The following is a 24763-nucleotide window of genomic DNA, read 5'->3' as shown; positions in this document are numbered from 1 at the left end:
GGCGGGAACTGCCGTACATGACTTTCTGAATGGCCGGGAGCCACGCTAAGTCTTCATACGTTTACTACCTAGGTGTAGTTTAGTCTTTCCATGTTTCAGACATGCCGTTTAAGCGTCTATGTCGTCTTTTCTGTATTTCTTGTATAAGCACGAGTTTTCACAATAAATCCATTATGTGTTTCTAAACCCTTTGGTAGTAATGCAATTCTTCTCCCTGCGTTGGGTGTTTACTCTAGAACCTCTTCGTGCTCTATTTCATGGTAGGTGAATCTTAGATAGGATCCAAGTATAATGTCACGACGCGTACTGCTGCCAGTTCCAAAGCCTTGTCCTATTTTCAGATTCCACGCATTTGCATTTTTAGTCAACTGCGCCGGGTATGCACATTGACTCTTTGTATCATTGCAATTGTATGTAGTGTATTTATTAGAGATGACCTTTTATCGGTAAAATCGTTAAAATTGAATTTTATACGGGTGAGATGGTTTCATCCGTATCAGCGTGCGTGTTCAGTGCTGATCCCTAAGCGAGCAAAAAGCTCTTCAAGAGCTGAAAAAAAAAAAGGTCAGCTACGTGGAGACGCATCGGAAACGAACCTACCCGCGTCGTCGGGACGTCTGGCTTGGACGGAAGACACACGTGTCTCAGCATTCACTACAGGGTGGAAAGTTAGATGTCGTGATAAAAGACAAGAGTGTGAAGAGTAACAGTACCAGAAATGCGTGACGCAGGGGAGGCGGTGGCCGCACGGGCATCATTCAATTGTACCATGTTGAGAGAATAAGTGGAGAGGCGTTCGAGAGTAAGGGGATTGGGTAAGAGAGGATGCGGCTGAGAGTTTGGACTTTATGTGAAGCGGAAGAGAGCTTCTTTGCTTCGTTCCCACAAGTGAAGGAACCTTATTGAGTGTATACACAAAAGAATTGGATACGTACATACCTGCTTTTCCGCATGTCTGCCCCAACGGTAATGGAGAGTTCGACGATGGATGGGACTCATGAGAGTGGTGTGTAAGTGATTATCGCCAAGCTTGTCCAACCCTAGACTGATGTGATATTCTTGGAAATCAAGGGTCGATGCACAGCCATTGCTCGTAACCCTGAAGAAAGGCTGGGCGAGAGGGGTTCGTGCGAAGTTCCTGAAAGCTCACCTCGACGATTACAAGGCGGCCATTCTTGTGTCGAACGAAAAGGCTAATTCTGTGCTCGACGACATCGTTAATCAATGGTTTCAAACGTTCCACTGGTCTATCCCCATACCCAAGCGTCTTGAAGACAACGAAACGATCCCCCCCTTACCGGTCTTTGCTATGACCTCCGATGGGTTCGAGGTTTTGTCCCCGGCTGATGCTGCGCTGAAAGGGAAAGTAATTGAGCGTATGAGGAAGGTATGTGCTTAACTTTATGATTGGAATCAGTGGCACTGTACTGATCTGCTTCGAGTCCCTCTATAACTGGTTCGATCACCGTTCAAAAAAGACCAAGTCGCTGCAACGATCAAAGAAGTCCCAAGACCCAATTGCTACATTGGTCGATCGACTGCTGGGCAGCCCGTCGAGTCCTCCCAAGCTCCGTGCAGGCTGGGAAGTTTGGGGAGCGGCCAACTTTACTTCAATGAAGGAGGCATGCAACCTCGCGTTCGCGGACAGTGGCAAGCCTGAGCGTGAACGTGCCGCGTTCCGCAACACTTACAAAAAGACCGAGTTTCTGAAACTGAGCGAAGAAGAGCAAACACAATGGAACGAAGATGCCCTCGATTCCCATACGAAAGCCAAGCAGGAGTGGAAGGAACGCCAGGGGGGGACTCTCCAAGAGATGTGCCCAGCCGACGCGCAACAGTAAGTAGCTTGCTNGCGCTGATAGTTCTTCTCTCACATCCCGTTATTACTAGAGCATTTGATGGTCTGCCAAATCTTCTCGGGCCCCTTCTCGAGGGCATAGGCAAGTCACTCAAAATGCACTTTTCCATCTTTATTGGCGGTCCTGAGCCGATACAGCAGGGGAATATCAACGCGGTAACGTTGGTGTTTATTTATCTCATAAATTGTATTACGGAGCTGACTATGATCGACTTTAGTCTCCATTATGGTATGAACAAGGCACCCGTTCCCAAGGAGTGGGCGTTGGCGGACGTCGAAAAATTCTCCATCGTCAAGAACGTGTTTCTTGAATTTTTGAGTACTTGCTACTGTAAGGGACTGTCACTTTATTCGTGTTACATCTATTGACTGTCGCCTTCAGCTCCCGATGAACGACGGGCACGAGCTCTTCCTGCGGGTGACAAAAGTAACCCTATTTCGAATGACTTACCCAACGCGCTCCCGAGCTCGCCCTCTGCCCCCCAATCGGCGGATATAACTCTGACCAAACAAACGGTGAATGCGCCACGTTCTTCGGCTTTGCGGAAAGGGAAGGCGAAAAGCGATCGAACTTCAAAGAAGCCTGCGCCACGTAAGGCTGCACCTTCCAAGGCCCAGAAGGGAAAGAGAAAGCGAGCCGCAGCATTCGTTGAGTCTGATGCAGAAGATTCTGACGATGAAAGCTCGTCGTCATCGTCGTCGGAGGAGGAGGAGGAGACGAACTCTGAGGGCTTAGGGAGTGGCAAAGATGATGAGCCCTCCCATCTGCTGTCATCAAGCATCACCACGCGTAGCACTAGACGCACCACGATGGACCCCAAGCGTTTAGAGCGGCCAGAAGAACACGTTGAAGCAGTCGTCACGGCAATTACTAATTTATCTCAAGTGGAGCCCGTTATCCCACCTCCTTCCTCTCGTCCTAGCTCGCCGTCTCTTGCGCTACCCTCGCGCAATTCCCCCCTACCAACCTCTGCCTCGCCTCCTATCCCTTCTCCAGATCACACCACATTACCTGGCTCGACGATGGACGGTTCCCCTCTCCTGGATCCCAAGTGGCCCACGTGGTTCTCGAAGGCCTTCTCATTTCTGGCAGGTCGAGATCTAGGCCCAGCCTGGACCCAAGCGTTCCGTCAGTACATCGAGCTGGAGCGTCGCAACGGGTTCAGCATCGGAGGACCTCAAGCTGGTTTTAAGAAACAAGGGCGGCCAGACGAAGTCGATTGGTGGGTGGGCCGCGCTCGCATGAGGTCTCCCGAGATCAAGAACGTGTCGTCATTTGAGGCGAAGTGGTGGACGTGGTGGAAATTATTGCAGCCAGGTTGGCGTGGGGTTGCAGACGTGGAGGGGCCCTTGGGTCCAGCGCATCGTAAACAAGCCACGGGGGAGGATGGATGGTCAGTTGTGGACAAGCACGGTCAGAACGTGTTCTTGACCGTGCTGGCTACGTTGGTGTGGTGGGAGTCTGGCCTGTCAGGCAACGGACAAGATGATTCCAGCTGGCAAGCTGCCGTGGAGGACGTCAGCTGGGTCATGTCACAAGTGATGAATGCAAGGTAAATTTGTTCTCCCTCATATAATTTTCATTTCGGTTGCTGATGTCCAGTGTATAGTATATCCGTCACCACTTCAAAACCCCCCACCAAAAAGCAGAAGATCTAAGTTACCATTGGACGCTGCAGTACGACACGCGTTCGAAGTGCGATCCCTTCCATAGACTATAGTTACATTTGGTAACGCACGGGCTTCTTATTGGACCAATCATATCTACATTTTGAACATTCTTGTTATTTACGCTACACTTTTGAGTCTTGTTACTAGTCTACTATGATGTACTAATAGAATTTCTTGTGTGTAAAATGTCAGCTTGTCTCAACGTTTACTTGAACCACATCACGTGATGTTGAGGGTCGAGTGAGTCTCAAACGCGTTTCGCAACGCGCACGTAAGACTGCTTAAATGTGACTGGTTAGCGTGAACGCGGCTAGAGTATAACAACACACAAATCATATAGGAGCTGAGGTGGTAGGTAATGTTCTGATTCAGTCCAGGATGGAGTGCAGAACAGAATTGTAATAAATGGAAAACATATGGAGAAAAAACATACGAAGGCGGAAAACATATCAATGGGCGGAAAACATAGCAATAGGCAACATGCAGAGTGGGAGGGACGGATATCATGATTATGCGGAGAGGCGCTTGACAACGTAGTGTCAGAATTGACAGGCGGATGCATTGATTGATGGGAGGGAACAAAAGTAGCTAAAAATACATACCCGTGAAAACATATTCTGTTGTTTGAGCAACACGGAAATCATACGGCGTATTATTAGCAGTGATTGACAGCCGTAGCGCAACAAAATCGGATGAAAAGAAGCTATATTGATGGGGGGAACATCCTAAAACATAGGTGCTAATAATAGATGCCAAATATCAGCACCATTAACGACATTCTTGCATAAAACCTAATGTAGGGTCATATTAAACTGTGGTAAACATTATTCTACTGATATTTTCATTTTGGAAAGGTTTTTTTTCAAAGAGACCAAGTTTCCACAGCCTATGGCATTTTGAACAAGTGGCCAATTGTGTACGCTATGGAAATGAATAAGGTGGAACAACCCGGGTCAATTTGGTCTTAAACTACAGCCTGGGCTGATCTGGCTCAGGAAAAGTTTGCCCATACGCTGAACGGGCATCGTGAGGGAGTTTGAAATCTGGTAGCTTGATATTGATGCCATATGATCAAAGAGCTGCTTCAATGAGTTGAATCATTGTGGAGATGATGAACTGAAGTGCTTGCAGGATAGTGTTTGCTGCAGATCGACTAACACCAGCCCTGAGATGGAGCCAGACCACAAGCACACAAACCATCTTGATGATCATTCCAGTAGAGATTAAAACATCTAGAATACTGTTAGCAAATAGGGGAAGATATAAATTTTTCCACACCCTTTGGGAGATCTGGCGCTTGAGGTTGTTTAAGAGCTGAACTTGAGGATGCTCAATGCTTCCGCTTTGGAGAATGCCCATCTTTATCACGCTTCTCGTGCTCCCTACGAGTTTGTGCAGAAACCTCCTTGCCTGGGTGTTCAATACCCTCGATAATTACCTTGCACTTTTTGCAGTATGAACAGGTGCATATGACAGGGGGCATTTCAGATGGGGGAGCGATGTGAATGGCTTCGGAAGATATCTGATTGAATGTCAAGATATATCTTATGTAATCAATTATTCAAATTTAGTAATTAAAACAATCAGCCGAGACCTGTCAACCAGACAAACTGCGGAACATAGGCAGATCAACTGCCCTTAAGGCAGTTGATTTCCAACTGCCCTGGTGTTTGCCTCCGGTGCCAGTGTGTGTGTTTGAGGCATGCCATAATCAGGGTGAGACAAGTGAGTAGGTTAGTGATGGTTCCAAGGTAGGATCGTCACATGGAAGGCACATAATGTCAACCTGGAAACCAGGTTTCCCAAAAATGATGGTAGGGTGATGGTAAATTGGTGGCTATGACATGGCCAAAAGGCCTCAGGCAAAGCTTAACCATTCATACTGGGGAGTGATGGATGTTCATGCAGTCCCCAGATAATGATTCCATGTATTTACTGTACAGTAGTCCACATGATAATGTAATGTCATCCACCTGGGATCCATCTAGATGATCCATGAGCTCTTACTAGCCAGGAAATTTCTGGTAACAACTGAGAAGATTCAGCTTCTTTCTTAATTTTCCAATATGCAATAGATTACAGTGTACTACTTAAAATTGTGTATGCCCACCTTGAATGCCACGCTTTCTTGGAACCACTTCAAGTTGCAAGACCCAATTCATTGAAGTCCGTTGAAACTCCGACATCATGTGATTATGTTGAATTTTGAATTTCCATTATTCTTCCTTCCCACCACATTGTAACTTGACAAATGGCATCCTCCCTCCCTCATCGATGAACAGTGTTCTCCCTCACTTGAAGAACGGTGTCCTCCCTCCCTCATTGATGAATGACATCCTCCCTCACTTGAAGAATGACTTCCTCACTTGGAGAATGACTCCCTTGCTTGAAGAACGGCTCCCTCCCTCCACAAACGGCATCTTCTCTTGAAGAACGGCTCCCTCCCATGATGAACAGTGTCTTCCCTCACTCGTTGGTGAATGGCATCCTCCCTCCCTTGTTAGCGAACAGTGTCCCTCACTTGAAGAATGGTGTCCCTGCCTCGATGGATGGCTCCCTCCCTCCTTTGTTGATGAATGGCTCCCTCTCTTGAAGAACAGCTCCCTCCCTTGAAGAATGGCTCCCTCCCTTGAAGAATGGCTCCATCCCTTGAAGAATGGCCCCCTCCCTTGATGAACGGCTCCCTCCCTCCATGAATGGCAGTGTCCCTGCCTCAATGGATGGTTCCCTCCCTCGCTTGAAGAACGGCTCCCTCCCTCCATGAACGGCATCCTCCCTCCCTTGTTGACGAATGGCATCCCTCCCTCACTCATCAACGATCAGCGTCCCTCACTTGAAGAACAATGCCCCTGCCTCAACAGATGGCTCCCTCCCTCCTTTGTTGACGAATGCTCCTACCTGTGTGGAAGTGCGTCATGTTCCATTCACGACGCCTTCTGTATTTTGAGTTTTCGTTTCTGTCTCATAATTTTTATATCTTGTTTTGTCTTTTGTATTTTAACCGCTCTTTACTGAAAGTCCAAAGCGAAGGAAACACATATTTTCTTACAGATCAAGAAGAATGTAGCCGAACAGCGACTTCTGGTGCTTGGAGAAGATGTCAAACACACTCGCTAGTTGCTCAACAACACACACCTTTCTTCGAAGAGGACTTGAGGTTTTCTTATGTATTTGTATGCTCAACTTTATTTTTTTTCTTTTATTTTATTTTATTCTTCGCTTTTCTTTTTTTACTTATGACAGAACCCTTTCGCTCAATGTGTTTTCTGACGGCTAGACGGTAGGGTCGAGCGTCAATGTTAGGAATGTCCGCACTGAGGCAGGCAGTCGCGCACAAAAATAGACCTCTTCCTACATTGTAAGTTCCCTGAGTCATCCCTAGCTTGAAGGACTCGCGGCGAGAGGAGGGAGCGACGTCGGATTCGTTTTATTCTTTGGACACTTTTTCTTGTTGGTTATTTTTCTATTTTTAGACGTTTTCTGTTTATTTTAATCAGACTGCACAAGAGAATGTGTGTAGGTCTCATGATCGTTTGTAAAGTATATATAGGTTCATCGCGTCTTTTGAAATTGATTCTTCCCCCCCCATCCAATACTCAAGTACTCTTAAGTTTTCAAGTCTTTACTTTTTCACTGTCATCGTGTCCTGTCCTTTTTGATGACAACTCATATCGACAATGTCTGTGCTGATAGCTCTCACACATGTTCAAGACGCATATAGTCCACTAGACGCGCACAAGTTTATACAGAGATTAGACGGAGACATTGGGTGCGTTCACACGCCACTCACACTAAGCGCTCAGTCTTCTTTTCTTTGATCCCCATTCCTTTCGTACTTCATCCCCCTTATTTTTCTGTGGCAGATGACCAGTGACCCCTCCCTGTCCTTGAACTTACGTTCTTCCACAGTGGTGACCGAGACAGGGGTTCTGGTTTTCCGTTCTGCACCTTCGGCTATAGTCGAGAAAATATTGGTACGTCCTCATAATTTGAAAAGCGCGCTGATTACTCGGTTTTCAGGCGCATATATCCTCTTTTTCTTGCCACGACACGACCAAAACCCCTCCGCTTTCGAAACTTTGCCTTGGTTCGAAACTTTGAAATCTCTCGAAGTAGAAGAACCACATGTTTGGCCACATATACGCTAAGCATTCCTCTTTGATCTTTTCTTTCGCTTTGATTTTCTTTCTTTTTCTCTTATTTTGATGAGTCCTGTGGACAAAATAACATCTATGGATTCTATGGCTTCGTCCATGTCCGAAATGAGTCTTAACACTACTCTAGGTGTTCCTATGCCTATGCCAGGTGCTCCCAAATTCAAAGGGAAAAATGTGTTGGATTTTTTGGATTCTCTCGAGCAACACGCTGATAGTGCTAGAGTTTCGCATTCGCTTCTTCCCGGTTATGTTTTAAGATATTGTCATACGAAAGTTCAGATGGTCATTGGGGCGTCTAAACTTTTGGCTGGAGATGACTGGGTTGCTATGAGAGTTTATTTGACAGATCTTTATGGATCTAACAACTCCATTCCTCCTAATTCTCCTGATCGCTTGCGACACTGGTGCGCTAGTCATGGAGAGTCAGGCATTGTCGTGTCCCGCAAAGACGTAGATAAATATTATCGGGATTTCACCACATTATCTTCAGATTTGACACCCAGTAAAATGCTAGAAAATGACGTTAACCTTTGTTTTTACAGAGGGATTCCGACATCTCTACATACTCGAATCAAAAAGCGCATACCGGCTGCAAACCTCAAGACTTCTTTGCCTCCCACTACTGAATTTCTTCTTGGTCTTTTGCGAGCCGAGTTTGACGAGGAAGATCTGGACGCAAAAACTGCTTACGTTGGCCTTAGTCTAGATTCAGATTCTGACTTGAGCTCGAGTGATTCAGATGAAGATATCAACAAGGTGCTTATCAAGAAGAAAAAGAAGAAACCCTCGAAAAAGGTAGCTTTCAAAAAAACAGTCCCAGCTGTGCCGATAGTCGAACCGGTTGGATTCAGCCCTGTAGATCGACTTACCAAGCAAATGGAGGATTTGAGGTTGGCGCACGCTGAGTTTCTATGTTCCGTTAATATTACTCTGAACCCAAATCTAACCAATCAACAAATCCTGAGAGAAGCTAGGTGTTTCTTTTGCGACAAGACAACACATTGTCTTGGTTTGAAATTTTGTCCCGAAGTCGAGGCTTGTATTAAGGAAGGATTGGTGGCTTATACTCCCCTTGGTAGACTTGCGCGGTCCGACGGATCTGAGCTTCCCCGAGTTTTTGGAAGTGACAGCAGAGTCGCGAAAGTTTTGCGGGAACAACACGCTATGTCCAGTAATTTAAAAGGTAAGGCCAGGGAGGCCTCTAGAGACCTGCCTCCCCATATGGCCAACTATGCCAGTCTATTATTTGACGGTGAAGACGCACTTTCTTCGGAAGTATTTAATGCTTCGCCTTCTTCTGTGGTTCCTGAATGGCGAGCACCTCTTTCGTCAACACTGGCCGTTACTTGTTCTCAAAAGGACAAAGAAACTCGTTTCGACCCTATCAAGCATCCTGAAAAACATCAAACCGAAGCAAGTCTTTTCCAAAGTCTAAGGAGATTCAAAATAAAACTCCTGTACCTACCCTAGGCCAGCGAACATTCCCGTGGCTTCAACTCCTCAAGCTTTTAATTTACGACCCCCCAAAGTCAATACTGAGGACGTTTTCAAGAATCGAAGAGCGACACCATTGAAAACCAAAGATGTGGAGATGAAGGATGGGGAAACTAAAGCTAAGTCTACTCCAGCTTATCATTTCACGTCTGACATTCAAGAGATGTATGATCTGGATAAAATAGTGCATGAAAAGGTCAACAAGACGATCGTGCAACTCGAACTAGGGGAACTTCTCGCAATTTCGGCGTTCAGGCAGAAGTCAATCAGTAATATGACGAAGATGCGAAGAGAATACAAGTCCAAACCAGTGGTAGCGAACATTGTAGAGGTTCTAGAAGAGGCGGAATGGGACGAAGAAAATGCGATGCTGACGGAGCTCGCTGGTGGATATGACTCAGACGATGAGGACTTTTACAATACCCTTCCTACGGCTGAATCTTTTTCGAATGCAGGTTTTATCGAATCAAGAGTAGGTCTTGAGTTTGACGAGTCCAGGGAATTGAAGGAAAACATCCTGATCTGATATGTGTCTGCTGTCAAGATTCATTTGTCGCCTCAGCTGCTCTTTGTGATGGTAACAGGACATTTCAAGGGCAAATTCGCTGGAATAGATGCAGTTTTTATGATTGACACAGGATCCGAACTAAATTTGATAGCACAGGAATTCTATGACAGGACAAATTTAGCTATCGACCTCGACGGAACATGATGGTCCCTCAAAGGGATAAACGGACGACCAGTACCTTTAGGCAGATGTGTACGCGACGCGGAAATCAAGATTTCAGGACAACGTTTCGACCATCACATCTTCATCAGTAGGGAAGGCATGGGCAAACAAGAAATAATACTAGGACAGCCTTGGCTCCAGTGGTACTCTGCGTTGATTCAATATACTTGTCAAGGTGCAATGAACATGCGCATTTGGCAAGACGGCGATGGTGACAAAACTGATGGTTCACCACAGGGTCCTTCCGTTCTCATCCCACTTTGTACCCCTGGTGCACCTTGTAATGCAGCCACGCTCAACCTCGATCATCGCGTGAGAATAGAAGAAGTAGACGACGTTGACGCGGGAAAATGAGGACAGACGCGTATCCCAAGCCTGGAATTCAAGTTGACCAGGATGTGTCCATGCCGACTCTTGGGTGGGCGCTGCATTCTTTAATGGGGACTTATAGTTTTGAACCTTCTTCTTTTATTTCCGAGTTAGAACCCCCAGAGACTTATGATTTCATTTTGCAGAAAATTGTGCATTGCTCTCCTCGAACTTCTCACCCTTTATCAACCCCTTGGACCAAGCGCGCTCTCGTTTATGATTCAAATCCTCTTCAGATGAGGACAAAGTATAAGACAGTCGACAAGAAAGTCCAACCTGTCCCTAGTTACATGCCAGATCCAGCGGGTCAAACATTTCTTCCCGTATTAATTCCTCCACTACCTATTCTTCCATTAAATCCTCCGCTTCTCACACAATTTCATCCTTCAAAGCGTCTCACAGAAGACCATCTTCAGAAGATCCTGACGACAGTTCCCAAGGACTTCTTGCAACCTAGAGAAATCGACCTTTTGGTATACGTACTGCAGAAGCAGGAACTTGCCTTAGCTTTTGAAGACTCTGAACGCGGTACTTTTTCTGACAAATATTTTCCAGATTATGAAATTCCTGTTATTGAACACATCCCTTGGGTGCAAGCGCCTATTTGCGTGCCGAAAGCTATAGAAGAAACAGTTTGACAGATGTTGCTAGAGCAAAAAGCAGCTGGGAAATATGAGTATTCTACAGCATCTTATCACTCACGCATTTTCGCTGTAGGAAAGCCAAAAGGGGGGATTCGCCTCGTCGCAGATGTACAAGAACTTAACAAAGTAATGGTGCGTGATGCAGGCTTACCTCTGAGGACTGATGACTTCGCAGAAAGTTTTGTCGGACACGTCATATATGGCCTGGCAGATTTGTTTTCAGGTTACGATGGCCGAAAGTTAGGTGTCGCCTCCAGACCTCTCACAACTTTCAATTCTCTCATTGGTCCTCACCATTCTTGTGTGCTCCCTCAAGGGGCAATGAATTCACTGCCCGAGTTCCAGCGTTGTACTACACACACTTTACAAGAAGAGATCCGTAAATACGGCGGAGTTTTCGTTGACGATGTCAGACTAAAGGGACTGACTTCAAATTACGACAATGAAGAAGTCGTGCCAGGTATCAGACGTTTCGTTTTTGAATACGCTACTATTTTAGATCACTTCCTGGCACGCTTTATTGAAGCAGGGATAACTGCCTCTGGCAAGAAGCTCGTTCTTGCCATGCCTCATCTGCATATCGTCGGGACTATCGTTTCAAAGGATGGATGGCACTTAGAACACAGATTGGTAACTAAAATTTTAAACTGGGGACCTCTAACGAGTGTTACAGATGTCAGATCGTTTCTTGGGACTGCAGGGGTAGGCCGAAAATGGATAAAGGGATTCTCTCTTATCGCAAAACCTCTGACGCAGCTTACACGTATAGCTGTCCAACGAGAATTCCATTTTTCCTCAGAGGCTGAGTCCGTGCAAAAAGAACTCAAACGTCTTATCTCCATGGCTCCAGTTCTGGTAAAACTTGATTATGATGCCGTGAAGCTGATGACGCGTTTAGATCCTTTGCCTCGCACTTCAGAACATGGTCTGATCATTGTGGGCGTTGATTTGTGTCAAAACGGCACTGGGTGGATTTTATTTCAAATGGTTGAGAAAGAAAAGCATCTGGTGATTTTTGGATCTTGCACATTCAATGATACTGAATCAAGGTACTCTCAAGCAAAGCTAGAACTCTACGGAGTGTTCCGAGCAATTAAAGACCTTTGACATCGTGTATGGGGGATTCATTTTAGGATCAATATCGACGCAAAATTCCTGATCAAAATGGTGAAGCAACCCGATCTCCCTAACGCGCCAATGACGAGATGGATATCTTATATTGTGTTATTCGACTACGTAATGAATCATGTACCTGTGACGGCACATGCGGGTGTAGATGGGCTATCTCGGAGAAGACGTACTCCCGAGGATACAGATGACGAAGACGCAGAAGAGTATTTGGATAAATTTTTGGGCTCTTCCTCGTATCACGTTAATTCTGTCTCCTCATTGACGAACTTTTTGTCGACAGGATCTTTGAACGCCTACCGCTCTACGCGCTTGGACAATAACTTTTTCAAGGATCTTTTATTATCGATGCAACGCACACCACAAACTCCTTTTGCCTCTTTTCGAACCACTTCAATCGCTGAAGACCTTTCTTTCCCACAGGTGGTAGACCCAACACCGACTTTAGCAGCAGAGCTACAACGCTTGAAAAAGTCGAACTTCAATCATGGAAAGAAAGACTCGAGCAACGCTTTGCTCATAAAGCGCTCTCTTCTTGCAATCACTGATAATTTTTCTTATACAGGAAGAGAATTCGAGCACAGAAGAGTGTCCGTGTCAGAGGTAGTGGAGTGTGAGCTCGCGGGCGAAGTTTTTACTTTAGAGGTGCAGAAATACCCTCAAGCTTTTATGTCGTCTTTAAAGAAAGGTGCGTCTCAACCTACAATGACTGATCAATCTGCTCTTCCAGGAATCCCGGACCCATCTCTACGCACTGACAACAGGTTCAATTATGAAGACATCGACCCTCTAGAAAATGTCACATGCGCCACTCACTCCTATGGGGTGAAGGATCAAGATTCTCCGGAAATGTGGATGGAGATCATAGCATATCTGAAAACCGACACCTTACCTGAACGTTGTGAAGACTTGAAGCTACGAAAATCGTTCATTCGTCGGTCCAAGGGATTCTTTTTGCATGACGAAGATCGACTTTGGAAAATCGAACCTCAGGGAAAGCCACCTTGTCTTGTTGTGATAGACGTCGAACGTCGTTCCTCACTTATAGCAGAAGCCCATAACAACGTAGGTCATCGAGGACGCAATGCTACTTACAAAACTCTTTCAGAATGGTATTTTTGGCCGAACATGTACGATGAAATAGCTTACTTTGTCAGGTCATGCAATGTCTGCCAACTTCGCTCTAAGGCTTGTCCAAAAGTAGCATTTAGTCCTACTTGGAACTCAGGGATCTTGCGATGCTTCGACCTCGACACCATTCACATGCCAGATGGATTTGGTGGGATGAAATATCTGCTTCAAGCGACCGATCCTGCGATGTCATGGGTAGAAGTGCGCGCTGCACGAAAACCAAACTCGGAAACTTGGGCGAAGTTTCTCTACGAGGAAGTATACTCATGTTTCGGTTGTGTTCTCCTTTGTCTAGTTGACGGAGGATCAGAGTTTAAAGGCGCAGTTGATATTCTTTTCAAACAGTACGGAATCGTTGTTATAGTTTCGTCACCCTACCATCCTGAAGGAAACGGACACTCGGAACGCTCACACCAAACCCTAGTCAACTCGATCCTTCGTGCTTGTGGAAAGGACACGCATCGTTGGCCGCTTTACGTGCATGCTGGACTCTGGGTGATGTGATGCTCTACTTCTAGAGTGACTGGGTATCCTCCTTATTTCCTACTTTATGGTCAATGTCCTTTCTTTGCATTTGATATTGCAGATAGAACCTGGGATACGCTCAACTGGCATACCATGGCATCTACTGAAGACCTTCTTGCAATGTGTATGCAGCAAATTCTTCGTCGGGACAAGAAGCTCGTGCTAGCTATGGAACAACAGAAGCGAGTGCGTCAACGGGCTGTTGATGACTTTAACAGTAAGCACGAATGTCATCTGTCATCTGGGAATTTTCTTCTTGGGACTTGGGTATTATTGCATGAGACGTGGTTGGACGCTCAGATGGGAAACAAGGGAGCGCTTAGATGGACAGGACCCTATATCATTCACAGGAAAGTTCAAGACACGACTTATCAGTTACGAGAGCTTGACGGAACTGTCATGCGTGGGTCGGTTGCGGCTAATCATTTAAAGGTTTTCTATTACCGAGAAGAACATCAGACGGTCAGAACGGTAGAACCTGCGGAATATGCTCTTCACGTCGCCGCAAATATGTCTTCATCTTCACACGCTTCCATCATCATTGGGACTCTCAACCAGTCGTTGCTCGCCACTCCTGCTTTCCCAGTTTCTATCAAAGTCAGGATCGCCGTTCTTCCTGAAAATCGTTCTCTTTCGTGCCTTCCAGCTTTTGCACCGTCGGCTTTCACGTCTCAGCACCTTCACCATGGCTATTATCCCAATATCGCAGAGCTCGATCCCACGGACAACAACCCCATTCGATATGTTCGCTACACTGCTTCATCAAGTGTTTTTCAAGGTCATATTCATGAAACTCTCCTTGAAGATTCAAACATTCTTGACCTCGAGTCTTTGGCTCTCGATGCTCTCCCTCTTCGCTAAGTCCTTCGTTTGCCTTTTTATTTCCCCTCTTTTTGTACGCACAACAAAACGATGGGGGCATCGTTTTTAAAACTTTTCCTTATTGTGGAAGTGTGTCATGTTCCATTCATGACGCCTTCTGTATTTTGAGTTTTCGTTTCTGTCTCATAATTTTTATATCTTGTTTTGTCTTTTGTATTTTAACCGTTCTTTACTGAAAGTCCAAAGCGAAGGAAACACATATTTTCTTACAGATCAAGAAGAATGTAGCCGAACAGCGACTTCTGGTGCTTGGAGAAGATGTCAAACACACTCGCTAGTTGCTCAACAACACACACCTTTCTTCGAAGAGGACTTGAGGTTTTCTTATGTATTCGTATGCTCAACTTTATTTTTTTTCTTTTATTTTATTTTATTCTTCGCTTTTCTTTTTTTACTTATGACAGAACCCTTTCGCTCAATGTGTTTTCTGACGGCTAGACGGTAGGGTCGAGCGTCAATGTTAGGAATGTCCGCACTGAGGCAGGCAGTCGCGCACAAAAATAGACCTCTTCCTACATTGTAAGTTCCCTGAGTCATCCCTAGCTTGAAGGACTCGCGGCGAGAGGAGGGAGCGACGTCGGATTCGTTTTATTCTTTGGACACTTTTTCTTGTTGGTTATTTTTCTATTTTTAGACGTTTTCTGTTTATTTTAATCAGACTGCACGAGAGAATGTGTGTAGGTCTCATGATCGTTTGTAAAGTATATATAGGTTCATCGCGTCTTTTGAAATTGATTCTTCCCCCCCCATCCAATACTCAAGTACTCTTAAGTTTTCAAGTCTTTACTTTTTCACTGTCATCGTGTCCTGTCCTTTTTGATGACAACTCATATCGACAATGTCTGTGCTGATAGCTCTCACGCGTGTTCAAGACGCATATAGTCCACTAGACACGCACAAGTTTATACAGAGATTAGACGGAGACGTTGGGTGCGTTCACACGCCACTCACGCTAAGCGCTCAGTCTTCTTTTCTTTGATCCCCATCCTTTCGTACTTCATCCCCCTTATTTTTCTGTAGCAGACGACCAGTGACCCCTCCCTGTCCTTGAACTTATGTTCTTCCACACCTGCAGAATCAATATCATCCTCACATTCAGCATATAGTAGTCAACATGATTTAGTAGTTACACATAGATAGTAGTTCCCCATAGCTAGGTTTGGCCCACCAAATATGATGCAATGCATCAAAATTATGGGGTCTGGTGTGAATTGAAAATGGTCAGTGCCAATACATCAACAATACATATCCCCTCTTTTTTTCATAACATACTGCCACCTGGTTTAATAAAACCTGGATACCATGATTCACAATATATAGTTTTGTGGTTTAATAAAGCCTGGATTCCATGATTCACACCATCTGAGTACCACTAGCCCTGGTTCCATGGTGTCAAAATCAGATTGCTGAACATGGTTTCCATCCCTCGAAGGGGGGCATCTCCAGGTGTGAAATTCTGTACTACCACGTGGTCACCGCCATGTTTTCCAAACATGAAGACACTTTGGCGGTGTAAACAAAGATGCATCGTGACGTGCCCACAATTGGGGTTGTTGATGTGTCACAGAACTTTTACTTCCAACTCTGCTGTCAGTAAGCATGACAATGTGGTGACAATTCTCCGAATTCCTTGTTTGAGGGGATAGGTGCAATTCTTCACATAATGTTCCAAAACAACCTGGAAGTAGTTATAAATATACCCAATAACATGTATTCCAAATATCTAAGGTCCATCTGGCATAGAACTTGTATTTCAAAAAGTGCTGACTGATAGGGTCTGCCAAATTACTATATGGAAGGTGACACGTCACATGTGTGAGAGTGGGGGAGGTGAAGGACTGTTTCCCTTGCATAACATGGTACTGGTACTGTAGCATTTTGTTCAATTCGACAGGGCCCGTGACGCGTGACAGGCCTGTCGAAATTTTGGTTTCGACAACCACACAAATTCGCCGTGACAAGCCGAAAATTTGGACAATTTTTCGACCACTTAGCGCCGCAGGCCACGAAAAATTTCGACATTTATCACATGAGCGCCAGATGATTTCGACACCTTACAAAAATCTGCGTGACCACCGTGACATTTCAGCAATTTGAAGGGCACCGTGACGCGTGACCGTCGAATTGAATGAAATGCTACAGTACGTTTACACCTAACTGCCAACTAACTGCATAATTGTAGACCACATCTGAAATTTCACTTTGCACCTTTGTTTGTGCATAAACATCTGTTTTAGGCCGTGGCTATGTAAACCATGATGCCCATGCACTGGCATGCGCTGTCCATTGCTCCACATTCTAGCACCAGTTGCTCCAAACACTCCAAGCCCGCCCCCACATCATAAGGGTGGAGCGGTTGGAACTTGGAAGGGTGTTCTACCTAATATGGTTGTTTGTACAAATAAAGGTGCACAAAGTAAAATTTAGATATGGTCTATGATTATGCAGTTAGCTGTAACCTCCAACTGCAAAGGGGGCATTGAGGGGACAGCCTGATTTTTTTCTTTTCTTTTGCTTGAATCTTCAATAGTGTGTATAGCCAGCCCAAAGCCAGCCAACATAAGCTTGAAATCATACATACATTAGACATCAAAAGCATTCAAGCAAAAAAAAAACGGGGGTTGCATAAAAACCAGGCATCAGTACCGTGATATCATTGGGAGGGTATAGCTAAACCGAGTCAGAGGTACATAGCATATCAGTCATTCCAGATCCATACCCAGTCCCTCCTTTCATCCCTTCCTTCACCCCAGGCATTCGTCCATCCATCCCGTTTCCAGAAAAAAAAAACCTTCTCCCAACCAGCCAGCCTATGTCCTCCCCCCACTACCTCACCATCACCGTCCACTCGTCGGATCAGGGCACAGAGCGTGTACGGGTACGCCAGCCTCCTCCCTCCACAGACTCAGACTCCTACCCTAGCGACTACCGCGCCGCTTAAGCCGAAGTTGAGGTCCCGGTCTTCTGAGCGACTTTCCTCTGGTACCAGCTCCATTGGGACGGGAGACGGAATGATAAGTGGTGGTCTTGGAGGAGGGGGTACCAAGTTTGTGGACCCCTTGTTGTTGAGGAGGTACCAGCAAAGTCAAGAGGGGTTACAGGTGAAGATGCCGATGCCAAAGCCGGTGGGGAAGGTTCCGATTGGGCAGTTGATTGCGTTTTTTGATGGGGAGAAGGGCTGTGGATTTGTAATCGCCACCCCCAGGTCCACCAGGTGATATCGAGTTTGAGGTGGTGGAAGACAAACTCCCATTCGCGTTCTTGAGCTTGATGCCGGAAGACTTGTCGATCGTCTCTTCACATTCTCCAAACTCTCCCACTCCTTCCTCCTCCTTCTTCTTGTCGTAGTCATCGTCCCCCACGGGAGAAAAGGAAAATGACCCCCCAATCACACGGGAGTAGGACCGCGGTGTTCCTACTCTTTTCAGCAAATGGGCGTAGCAGGTGGATCTGTATGGGTATTAATATTCGCATTGGTATTGGCGGCGGTATTGGCGGCAGTGGCAAAAAACAAAGAAGCAGCGTTCGAGGAAAACTCAGCCTCGTCAGGCGGCGCAGTTATCGGTCCTCCAAGCGCAACGGTGTACTGTTTCCTCGGCGTGGGGCTTACACTCGTTTGTCGTTTACCAACAGCCGATTTTGGGGGTGGCGGCAAACCTTGTTGTGTTCCTCGTCCTTTTGCTGGTGCGGGCGTTGGGCTGGCCGTTCGGTTGACCAAAGCAGACGCAGGAGCGAACTTGGGTTGAGCAGGCGGGGACGGCGGCCTGCCCGCACCCGAAGCCAGTGAGGAGAGTGATGTGGTGGAGTACGAAGCACCCGGTAGTGTGCCCACTCCTGAGGATGCATGGAGGGGTAGCCCCGAAATGGCCGTAGACAATGGCCTCATAGCGGAACTAATCGACGAAGGTGGAGAATTACTAGGAGAGAATGTGTCTGGCGGAAAAGAATAATCTCCCGCAGGGTAAGGTAACCTCGTTCTCGACTCTCTGCTCTTCGAAGTCATGGGAGAACTCGTAGATTCCCTCGCAGTGGTACTGGATAACCTGGGATGGTGGATGGGCGTGCTGGGTGCTGACAGAGATCCTGTTAAGTGCGTTGGAAGAAGTGCGTGACTATGGAGGAAGTGGTTTGTGGTGCTAGCGATACAGCGGCGGACTGCGTTCTAGGTCCCGCAGAAAGATTATTGGGGGCCGTGGCAATTTTCACCATCTCCCGACCTAGTTCGCCCAATCGCCCTTGGAGCTCGATGACTTCGTCTCGGAGTTCATGGATCTCATCTTTCCCGCTATCCGTCGAACCTGCGTGTCTTAGCGACTCGGATTCGGATGCCTTGTCCTTCTCTTTGTCCTTTTCCTTCTCCGCTTCCTTATCGACTAACCACCTCTTTACATCATCCACCCGATCTTCCAAAGCCCTAACGTGGCCCACGGTCCATTTTTTGAGCTTCTCGAACGTTTGGCCATCATTAGGTGTGTACCTGGTACGTCTAGTGTTTTGTGAATTGTGCATACAAGGTGGACACTCGCGAGAAGGGGAGGAAGACAATGTATCGGTTGTATGCATGGGAGAAGGCGTCAAGTTGGATGGCAGATTCGAGACACTTGGACGAGGAGGGCTAGGCGAAGACGTGGAAGGAGAAGGTGCGGGGACGCGTCGGATGGGAGTTATTGGAATGTTGACTAGATCGTGAATCTGCCTTGGGCCACTCCTTCTCCTTGCCTTTGACGTTTTGCTTGTTATCCTTATCCCTCGCCATTGTGTCCAATATAATCTGTTGAGCAGGCGTCAAAGGGTCTTTCGTAGGCGTAAGCCTACTCTCCGCAGCAGACCACCGATTAGTAGCCACCTGACTCTTTCCGCGAATTAGACGGGGAGGGTGGGTCAGGTATGTGAGATCTGAATGGTGGTGGTGGGAGCGTCTCTCTATCATAGCCAACCCACAGTCTTCACCGAGTCTCCTGCACTGAGCCTCCCGCGAGTATAGTTTCTGCCTCTCGATGACTACGGTTGCGTTCCCTCTCCTCTTCCGCTCCAGCTCTGCGTCGCTTTGCATAGGTGATCGCGGTGCAGTGCCTCCTACGAATGTATCCTTCCTTTGGGCGAATCTGGCTGCGAGATGGGAGACGGATAAGGCGGGTGATGGGGAACCTCGCTGCCATATCCCTTGGTCGTTGTTGTCGTCTGAGCCGTTGTCGGACATGGAATGGAGTCTGGATTGAGGCCTGTCGATTGGAAAGAACGCGTTTCGGAGTGGAGAGGGTGGACAGTGTGACGGTGATCTTCCTCTAGGAGGCTAAGAGAAGGATGATTGATCAGTGGAATAGTCGCGATCTGATGTTATCCGAGACATACATTAGAAAGACAGCCAGCAGACATCCTTCGTTGATGTCGGCCATTCAAGCTCCACGGTACTGGTGCTGGGAGGTGAGAGTGGAACTATCATTCAGTCACTTGGAAAGGCCCCCATATGTGGGACCCAGTGGTGAGATATTGGCATGGGTGAGTCGACGTCGTTACTTTGTGTTGTCTGAAAGGTTCCGTTATGTTTTGACCTTTGCCTGGATTTGCTTCAAAGTTCAACCGCACCTGCTCATGTCAGTAAGCTTTATGCGCGAAAAATGCTCCACTTCGTACTCACGCGCTCGAACGAAGGACAAGGAGATGTCAAGAGCGTTCAGTCGAACGGAACGTGGGTCACACCTGGGTCACATTCATCTTCAAGGACACCATGACGTTGGGTAATCATTCCATCTCATAGTCGTAACTCCAAAGGGCTGATCTATAGTTGCAGTGTTCTTCGTGCCCAGTGCTAGTGAGGACGCATTCCGAGTGATATGCGACCGGAGATCATCTCAGGGTGAGTTCGTGCTTTCTCTTCTCTTCTTCTGGGATCTGAACCTGTTTCCACTCTAGCTTCCTGCGTCGGCGGACCATCGAAGTCGACAACTGTATCAGTTGTCCTTCCTTCCCCTTAATTTGCTCTCGCAGAGAACTCGCCCTATAACGCCGATTATTCTTCAGTCACTCTCCCGACGTGAACCATGCTCTTCCCTCCCCCTGAGTAATGGGCTTTTCGCAGAGGACTCGCCCTATAACGCCGATTACGTTATACTCAGGTGTGCAAGAGGGTCGCCATCTTGTGGCCCACGCAACTGGATTCATTGCAGTTGCCATCCAGGCCGCTCAACCTTCAACCCTACGACCCACGGAAGTGCCATCGCATCTCCCAGACTCGTCAATGCCATGTCGCCCTAGATCTTTGACCTTCAGTACGCAAAAGTTTTAACGACCATCTTTAGCCGCCGCCTTTCCTACGTGTGCCAAGTAAACAACCAGGTTCTGAAACTTCCCCTTCTATCGTCATCGTGCCCTCTTTCTCGTTGTGGTCCGTTCGTGAAACCGAGAAGACACGGCGTATTTCAATGGAACGTCGCGATGGAAGGGGAGGAAGTGGGTTCTTCGACTAGGATGTGTGCGGATCGTTCTATAAGTACGCTTCTCTTCTCCCCTCCCTTTTTTACAAAAGACTTTGCTGACACCGGCATACAGACCTACAAAGTCCACCCCGTTCTCATTTGCTCATGTCCTCTTCGACTCTATTCCACAAGACAGGCAAGGGCTAGCGCTCACCGCTTTCTCCGACCTTCTTTTCCCCTTCTCCTACTCGTGGCCAGCTCTGGGCTGCTGCACAAGATTCGTAATAGCTCGAAAGAAAGCCCTTGGTGGTTGACTCCGAGCGCATGGCCGAGCGGAGTATAGGCCAGTGCAGAATCCCGCCGTATGTGCTTACCCCGTTACCTCGTTCTTACTTGGATGGAGGATAGCAGAGAGAGAAACGGTTTCGGGATATTGGGTGTGGCGATCAAGAGCGATGATTGTCCTTGTTGGTGGCGCTCTTTTTGCAGAGCCGCCACGCCCTGTGTCGTCCTTTCGACCGGGGTAAGCATTCGCTTCCCTCGTTGTTCGATCTTTCAGTATTCAACGTTCAATTTCCATCCCCTGTAGCCGCTACCTCCACCTCCGTTGGTGATCGATGGAGGATTCGACTAGCCGCTTACCCTTTCGGTTTGTGCGTGGAATTAAGAACGGCCGTTGACAAAACCTTGTGCTGTGGAGTTCCTATCTGCATGGTAAGTCTCTCGAATTAGTTCCTCGAAGATACGAACAACACCACCCCTTTGACAGAATGACTACCCTTATCAACGATCACGAAGAGCCTCCGGCTTGTTGAAACGACTTTTGACTGCAACTATCATCGTGATACTGGTGCCTTTCCTTTCAACTGGGCCATTCACGCTCGCAACGTGACTCTTCACCCTCCTGTGGTCCGTCTTCTTGGTTCTCCCTTTCTGTCCTTACTCATCCATCTTGTCACGGTGTCTGCTCTCAGCCGGTCACAATTTACTCTCTCTCCGTTTGTAGGGTATGGAAGTTTCCAACTTGGGTTAGCGTTTATTCGGGAGGTCGTAAAACAACTTACTGTGCAGAATCTACGCAGAAAGACCCATGGGCCATCTGTAGCATGCCGTATCGTGTACAACTCCCGCGCTACATACAAAACATGAAATTCTGTTTCCGCGACAGAGGTTATATGAAACTTGTAGGAGTAGGAAGTAATAGCAGATCAGTCAAACGTCTTGGCTTTGCCGACGTTGAAGCTTCAGAGTCGCGTGTCAAATCAGAGACTGGGGCTTGCAGCCAAAAAAACCACTACACCATCGAATACCGCTACCAAGATGTACCAGACTTTACGCCCCTTCTCCTTCCCGTGGAGCAAAAGCAGAGCATACATACGCACCCCAAGCAAACCTGTGGACAATTGTTGTGAGCACTAACCCGACGCATGCGAAGCATCCAAGCATGACCGACCTATGCGCAATAGCCACGCCCCCCCACCCTCCATGGAAGTCGGCGTCCGCGCGAGAAGAGACGAATGCCCTCCGATGAGTATGGTGTTTTTCACCCTAGGGCCTTGCCCTTGGTAGTTCGTTATTGGCCGGAGAAACTATTGAAAAAGAAGGCAGGTGTCAGTACTCGTCGTCGTCGGCCACGCGTGATCCACACTTACAAAAGCCAATGAAGCGGTGGGTACATCCGTATGCGTGACGTTGCGGCAGCCCGTGGCGACGACGAGCTGCGGATGGATACACACGATGGAGAATCTATGCGGTGTGAACGCCGAGTTCAGAGGTAATGATTGCTGGTATCACAGTGGGGCCATTGAGTGGCATACCGTGTATGCCACGACACACAAAGCGTCGGGATGAGGTAACCGAAAAGCTCTGAACACTGCGCGAGCATTTGGAGGGGCGAATGATTGAAAGCCACATAGCTGGGCGCAATCGATGAGACGATCGATGTGAGGGGTCTGCCTGCGACCACTGGCAAAGATTCGATGTTCGACCAATGAGCTTGGTATGGAGGCGAGTTCGTTAACAGGATTAGACAATGGCGAAATTTCCTTCGTGAATCGATACACGAGGGAATGTTGCGGTCATGGTGGAGGAAAGACGGTACAAGCATCGAAGTTGGGCTTGCATTGGGGTTATGAAACCAGAACCTGAGTAACGAACGGGGGAGTTAGCGAACGAAATATCGAATATATGCGAGGTGAAAAGGCATCCAGAGGTCGAGGGAGGGATAAGGGTAGGAATGAATAAGGGCGCCGACTTACCAAAGGAGAAATGACCATTATCCCTACTTTCCAGCTCTCCGACTGAGGCTTGCGCTTATGACCAGGTGGACGGCAGTACTTAACCTAGTATGCTATCTTGGAGCTTATCGAAAGAGCATTACCGTCGTCGAGGTGGGCATCGTTAGAAACGCCACGTCTGCAATGGAAAGGCCGTTCAGGGCAGGCGTTGTCGACTTGTAGGAAAGAAATGCTGACGACCAATTCGAGCTAACCAAGTCTCCTCCGTGTTATGCAAAGTGGCTTCAAGCGGGTTACCGGGTGGTAGTCTAAAGATGGAATTGAAGTTAAAAAAGTCGATTGCAATCCTGTTGATAGCATAAACATCCAGTAAACGTTCCAATGTCAGAGTTTTAATTAGCGTACCCAAGTCGTACCAGTAGAGATGTGTGGTTTGCGGTCTTGTACGCATGGCGCTCGTAAACGGAATTGACAGGACCGGAACTGTCACAGAATTGTCAGCATATTAGCCTAACGTGGGCAGACGGAAGAAGAGGGGTATGGTTGCGGCACAGAAGGGGAAAACGAGCTAAGGTAGAAAGGGGAGTAAATCTAACGGAAGGAGGATCTCACTCAGAGCCGATGCACTCGAACATCTTCAGCGCATGCTTTCAATCTCAACAGCTGCCCGCTCTCTGTGGATCGGTACAAGTTGACGAAGGCGGTTATCGGGTTTCATTTTGATCACAGCGGGAGGTCGGGTCTCCAGGCGATGTCGGCAGTAGCTGAACCTAGAGAGGAAACATTGGACGACTCGTCATGAAACTCCATTCGACGAGGGGGGTTCGCGGCGAGTTGAATCCATGGGTACTTCGCGACGGGAAGCTGGCCGAACAAACACAACATCGACTTGACAACAACAATTTTGCAAGTAGGAGGGCCCATAGGTGGGTCGCAAGGTAATGAAAGAAAAGTAGTCGTCTTTCGCACAGCCACACGCAAAACAAGCACGACCGTGACCACGCATCTTCCTTTCGTTCGTCCCTTGGAGTTTCAATTTCCCTCAGTCTTGAGAGGTGTTCGTCGTTTTGCTTCTCTGACACACTTCTCAGTTGACCGCCATCCTTGTGGCCTGACTTGACACCGAACCACTGTGGGAGGCAAGTGGGAGGGACCTCAATCAGGAACGTCAGCTGACGGTGTGAAACGGTCCGTTACCCATTTTGAAGATTGACGCCGCACAGCATCGATTCTCTCTTCTGAACCATCATGTCTGATCCTAGTAACCCCCGCGAAAATCGTTTGAAACGCAAGCTCGAAGAATTGCCCGGCACGATCGCTGACCACCCACGCAATAAACGCTATGGTAGTTTGAGGTTAGAGGTCATGATCTCGCGCTACTAGATAAATATTAACGTGAATCTGTCAGCCCCAGCTTTGCCCCGCCTATGTTGATAACTCCATCTTCACCATCAGTGCAGCGGACGTAGCCATGGCAGGCAGCAGTAAGATACATTTAATCTTCGTGCGTCGAAGTGAGCA

At 47.3% G+C, this 24763-nt stretch overlaps 8 protein-coding genes across 8 annotated transcripts in view; 3 read left to right on the top strand and 5 right to left on the bottom strand.

The window, feature by feature from the left end:
- Positions 1-496: 496 nt before the first annotated feature.
- Positions 497-771, bottom strand: LACBIDRAFT_316524 (uncharacterized protein; the record flags this gene model as incomplete). The annotated part of the gene is made up of 3 exons (XM_001889865.1): positions 497-549; positions 601-654; positions 714-771. The coding sequence occupies 3 exons, from the start codon at positions 769-771 to the stop codon at positions 497-499; spliced, it is 165 nt and encodes a 54-aa protein (XP_001889900.1).
- A 180-nt stretch (positions 772-951) lies between these two features.
- On the top strand, positions 952-3517 carry LACBIDRAFT_335017 (uncharacterized protein; the record flags this gene model as incomplete). Its single annotated transcript, XM_001889875.1, has 6 exons — positions 952-1010; positions 1072-1387; positions 1443-1837; positions 1891-2189; positions 2241-3411; positions 3469-3517. The coding sequence occupies 6 exons, from the start codon at positions 952-954 to the stop codon at positions 3515-3517; spliced, it is 2289 nt and encodes a 762-aa protein (XP_001889910.1).
- A 6492-nt stretch (positions 3518-10009) lies between these two features.
- LACBIDRAFT_316522 (uncharacterized protein) lies at positions 10010-10264 on the top strand (the record flags this gene model as incomplete). The annotated part of the gene is made up of 1 exon (XM_001889874.1): positions 10010-10264. The coding sequence occupies one exon, from the start codon at positions 10010-10012 to the stop codon at positions 10262-10264; it is 255 nt and encodes an 84-aa protein (XP_001889909.1).
- A 7749-nt stretch (positions 10265-18013) lies between these two features.
- On the bottom strand, positions 18014-18592 carry LACBIDRAFT_316518 (uncharacterized protein; the record flags this gene model as incomplete). Its single annotated transcript, XM_001889864.1, has 1 exon — positions 18014-18592. One exon carries the CDS (start codon positions 18590-18592, stop codon positions 18014-18016), a length of 579 nt encoding a protein of 192 aa, XP_001889899.1.
- Positions 18593-18675: 83 nt separating this feature from the next.
- LACBIDRAFT_316517 (uncharacterized protein) lies at positions 18676-19152 on the bottom strand (the record flags this gene model as incomplete). Its single annotated transcript, XM_001889863.1, has 1 exon — positions 18676-19152. The coding sequence occupies one exon, from the start codon at positions 19150-19152 to the stop codon at positions 18676-18678; it is 477 nt and encodes a 158-aa protein (XP_001889898.1).
- A 52-nt stretch (positions 19153-19204) lies between these two features.
- Positions 19205-19789, bottom strand: LACBIDRAFT_335015 (uncharacterized protein; the record flags this gene model as incomplete). Its single annotated transcript, XM_001889862.1, has 1 exon — positions 19205-19789. The coding sequence occupies one exon, from the start codon at positions 19787-19789 to the stop codon at positions 19205-19207; it is 585 nt and encodes a 194-aa protein (XP_001889897.1).
- Positions 19790-22065: 2276 nt separating this feature from the next.
- Positions 22066-23877, bottom strand: LACBIDRAFT_335014 (uncharacterized protein; the record flags this gene model as incomplete). Its single annotated transcript, XM_001889861.1, has 9 exons — positions 22066-22068; positions 22388-22398; positions 22426-22594; positions 22658-22723; positions 22823-23050; positions 23264-23347; positions 23386-23491; positions 23648-23725; positions 23855-23877. The coding sequence occupies 9 exons, from the start codon at positions 23875-23877 to the stop codon at positions 22066-22068; spliced, it is 768 nt and encodes a 255-aa protein (XP_001889896.1).
- Positions 23878-24490: 613 nt separating this feature from the next.
- Positions 24491-24763, top strand: part of LACBIDRAFT_335013 (uncharacterized protein) — a gene marked incomplete at both ends in the record, with an annotated part of 1055 nt that continues 782 nt past the window's right edge. Inside the window, 2 exons of the mRNA XM_001889873.1 lie at positions 24491-24604; positions 24651-24726. Coding sequence (XP_001889908.1) covers positions 24491-24604; positions 24651-24726 — 190 coding nt within the window. The remainder of the gene's footprint in view (positions 24605-24650; positions 24727-24763) is intronic.

Source organism: Laccaria bicolor, genomic scaffold (assembly GCF_000143565.1).
Source record: "Laccaria bicolor S238N-H82 LACBIscaffold_74 genomic scaffold, whole genome shotgun sequence".
Classification (NCBI taxonomy): domain Eukaryota; kingdom Fungi; phylum Basidiomycota; class Agaricomycetes; order Agaricales; family Hydnangiaceae; genus Laccaria; species Laccaria bicolor.
This window is presented reverse-complemented; position numbering and strand designations above follow the sequence as displayed.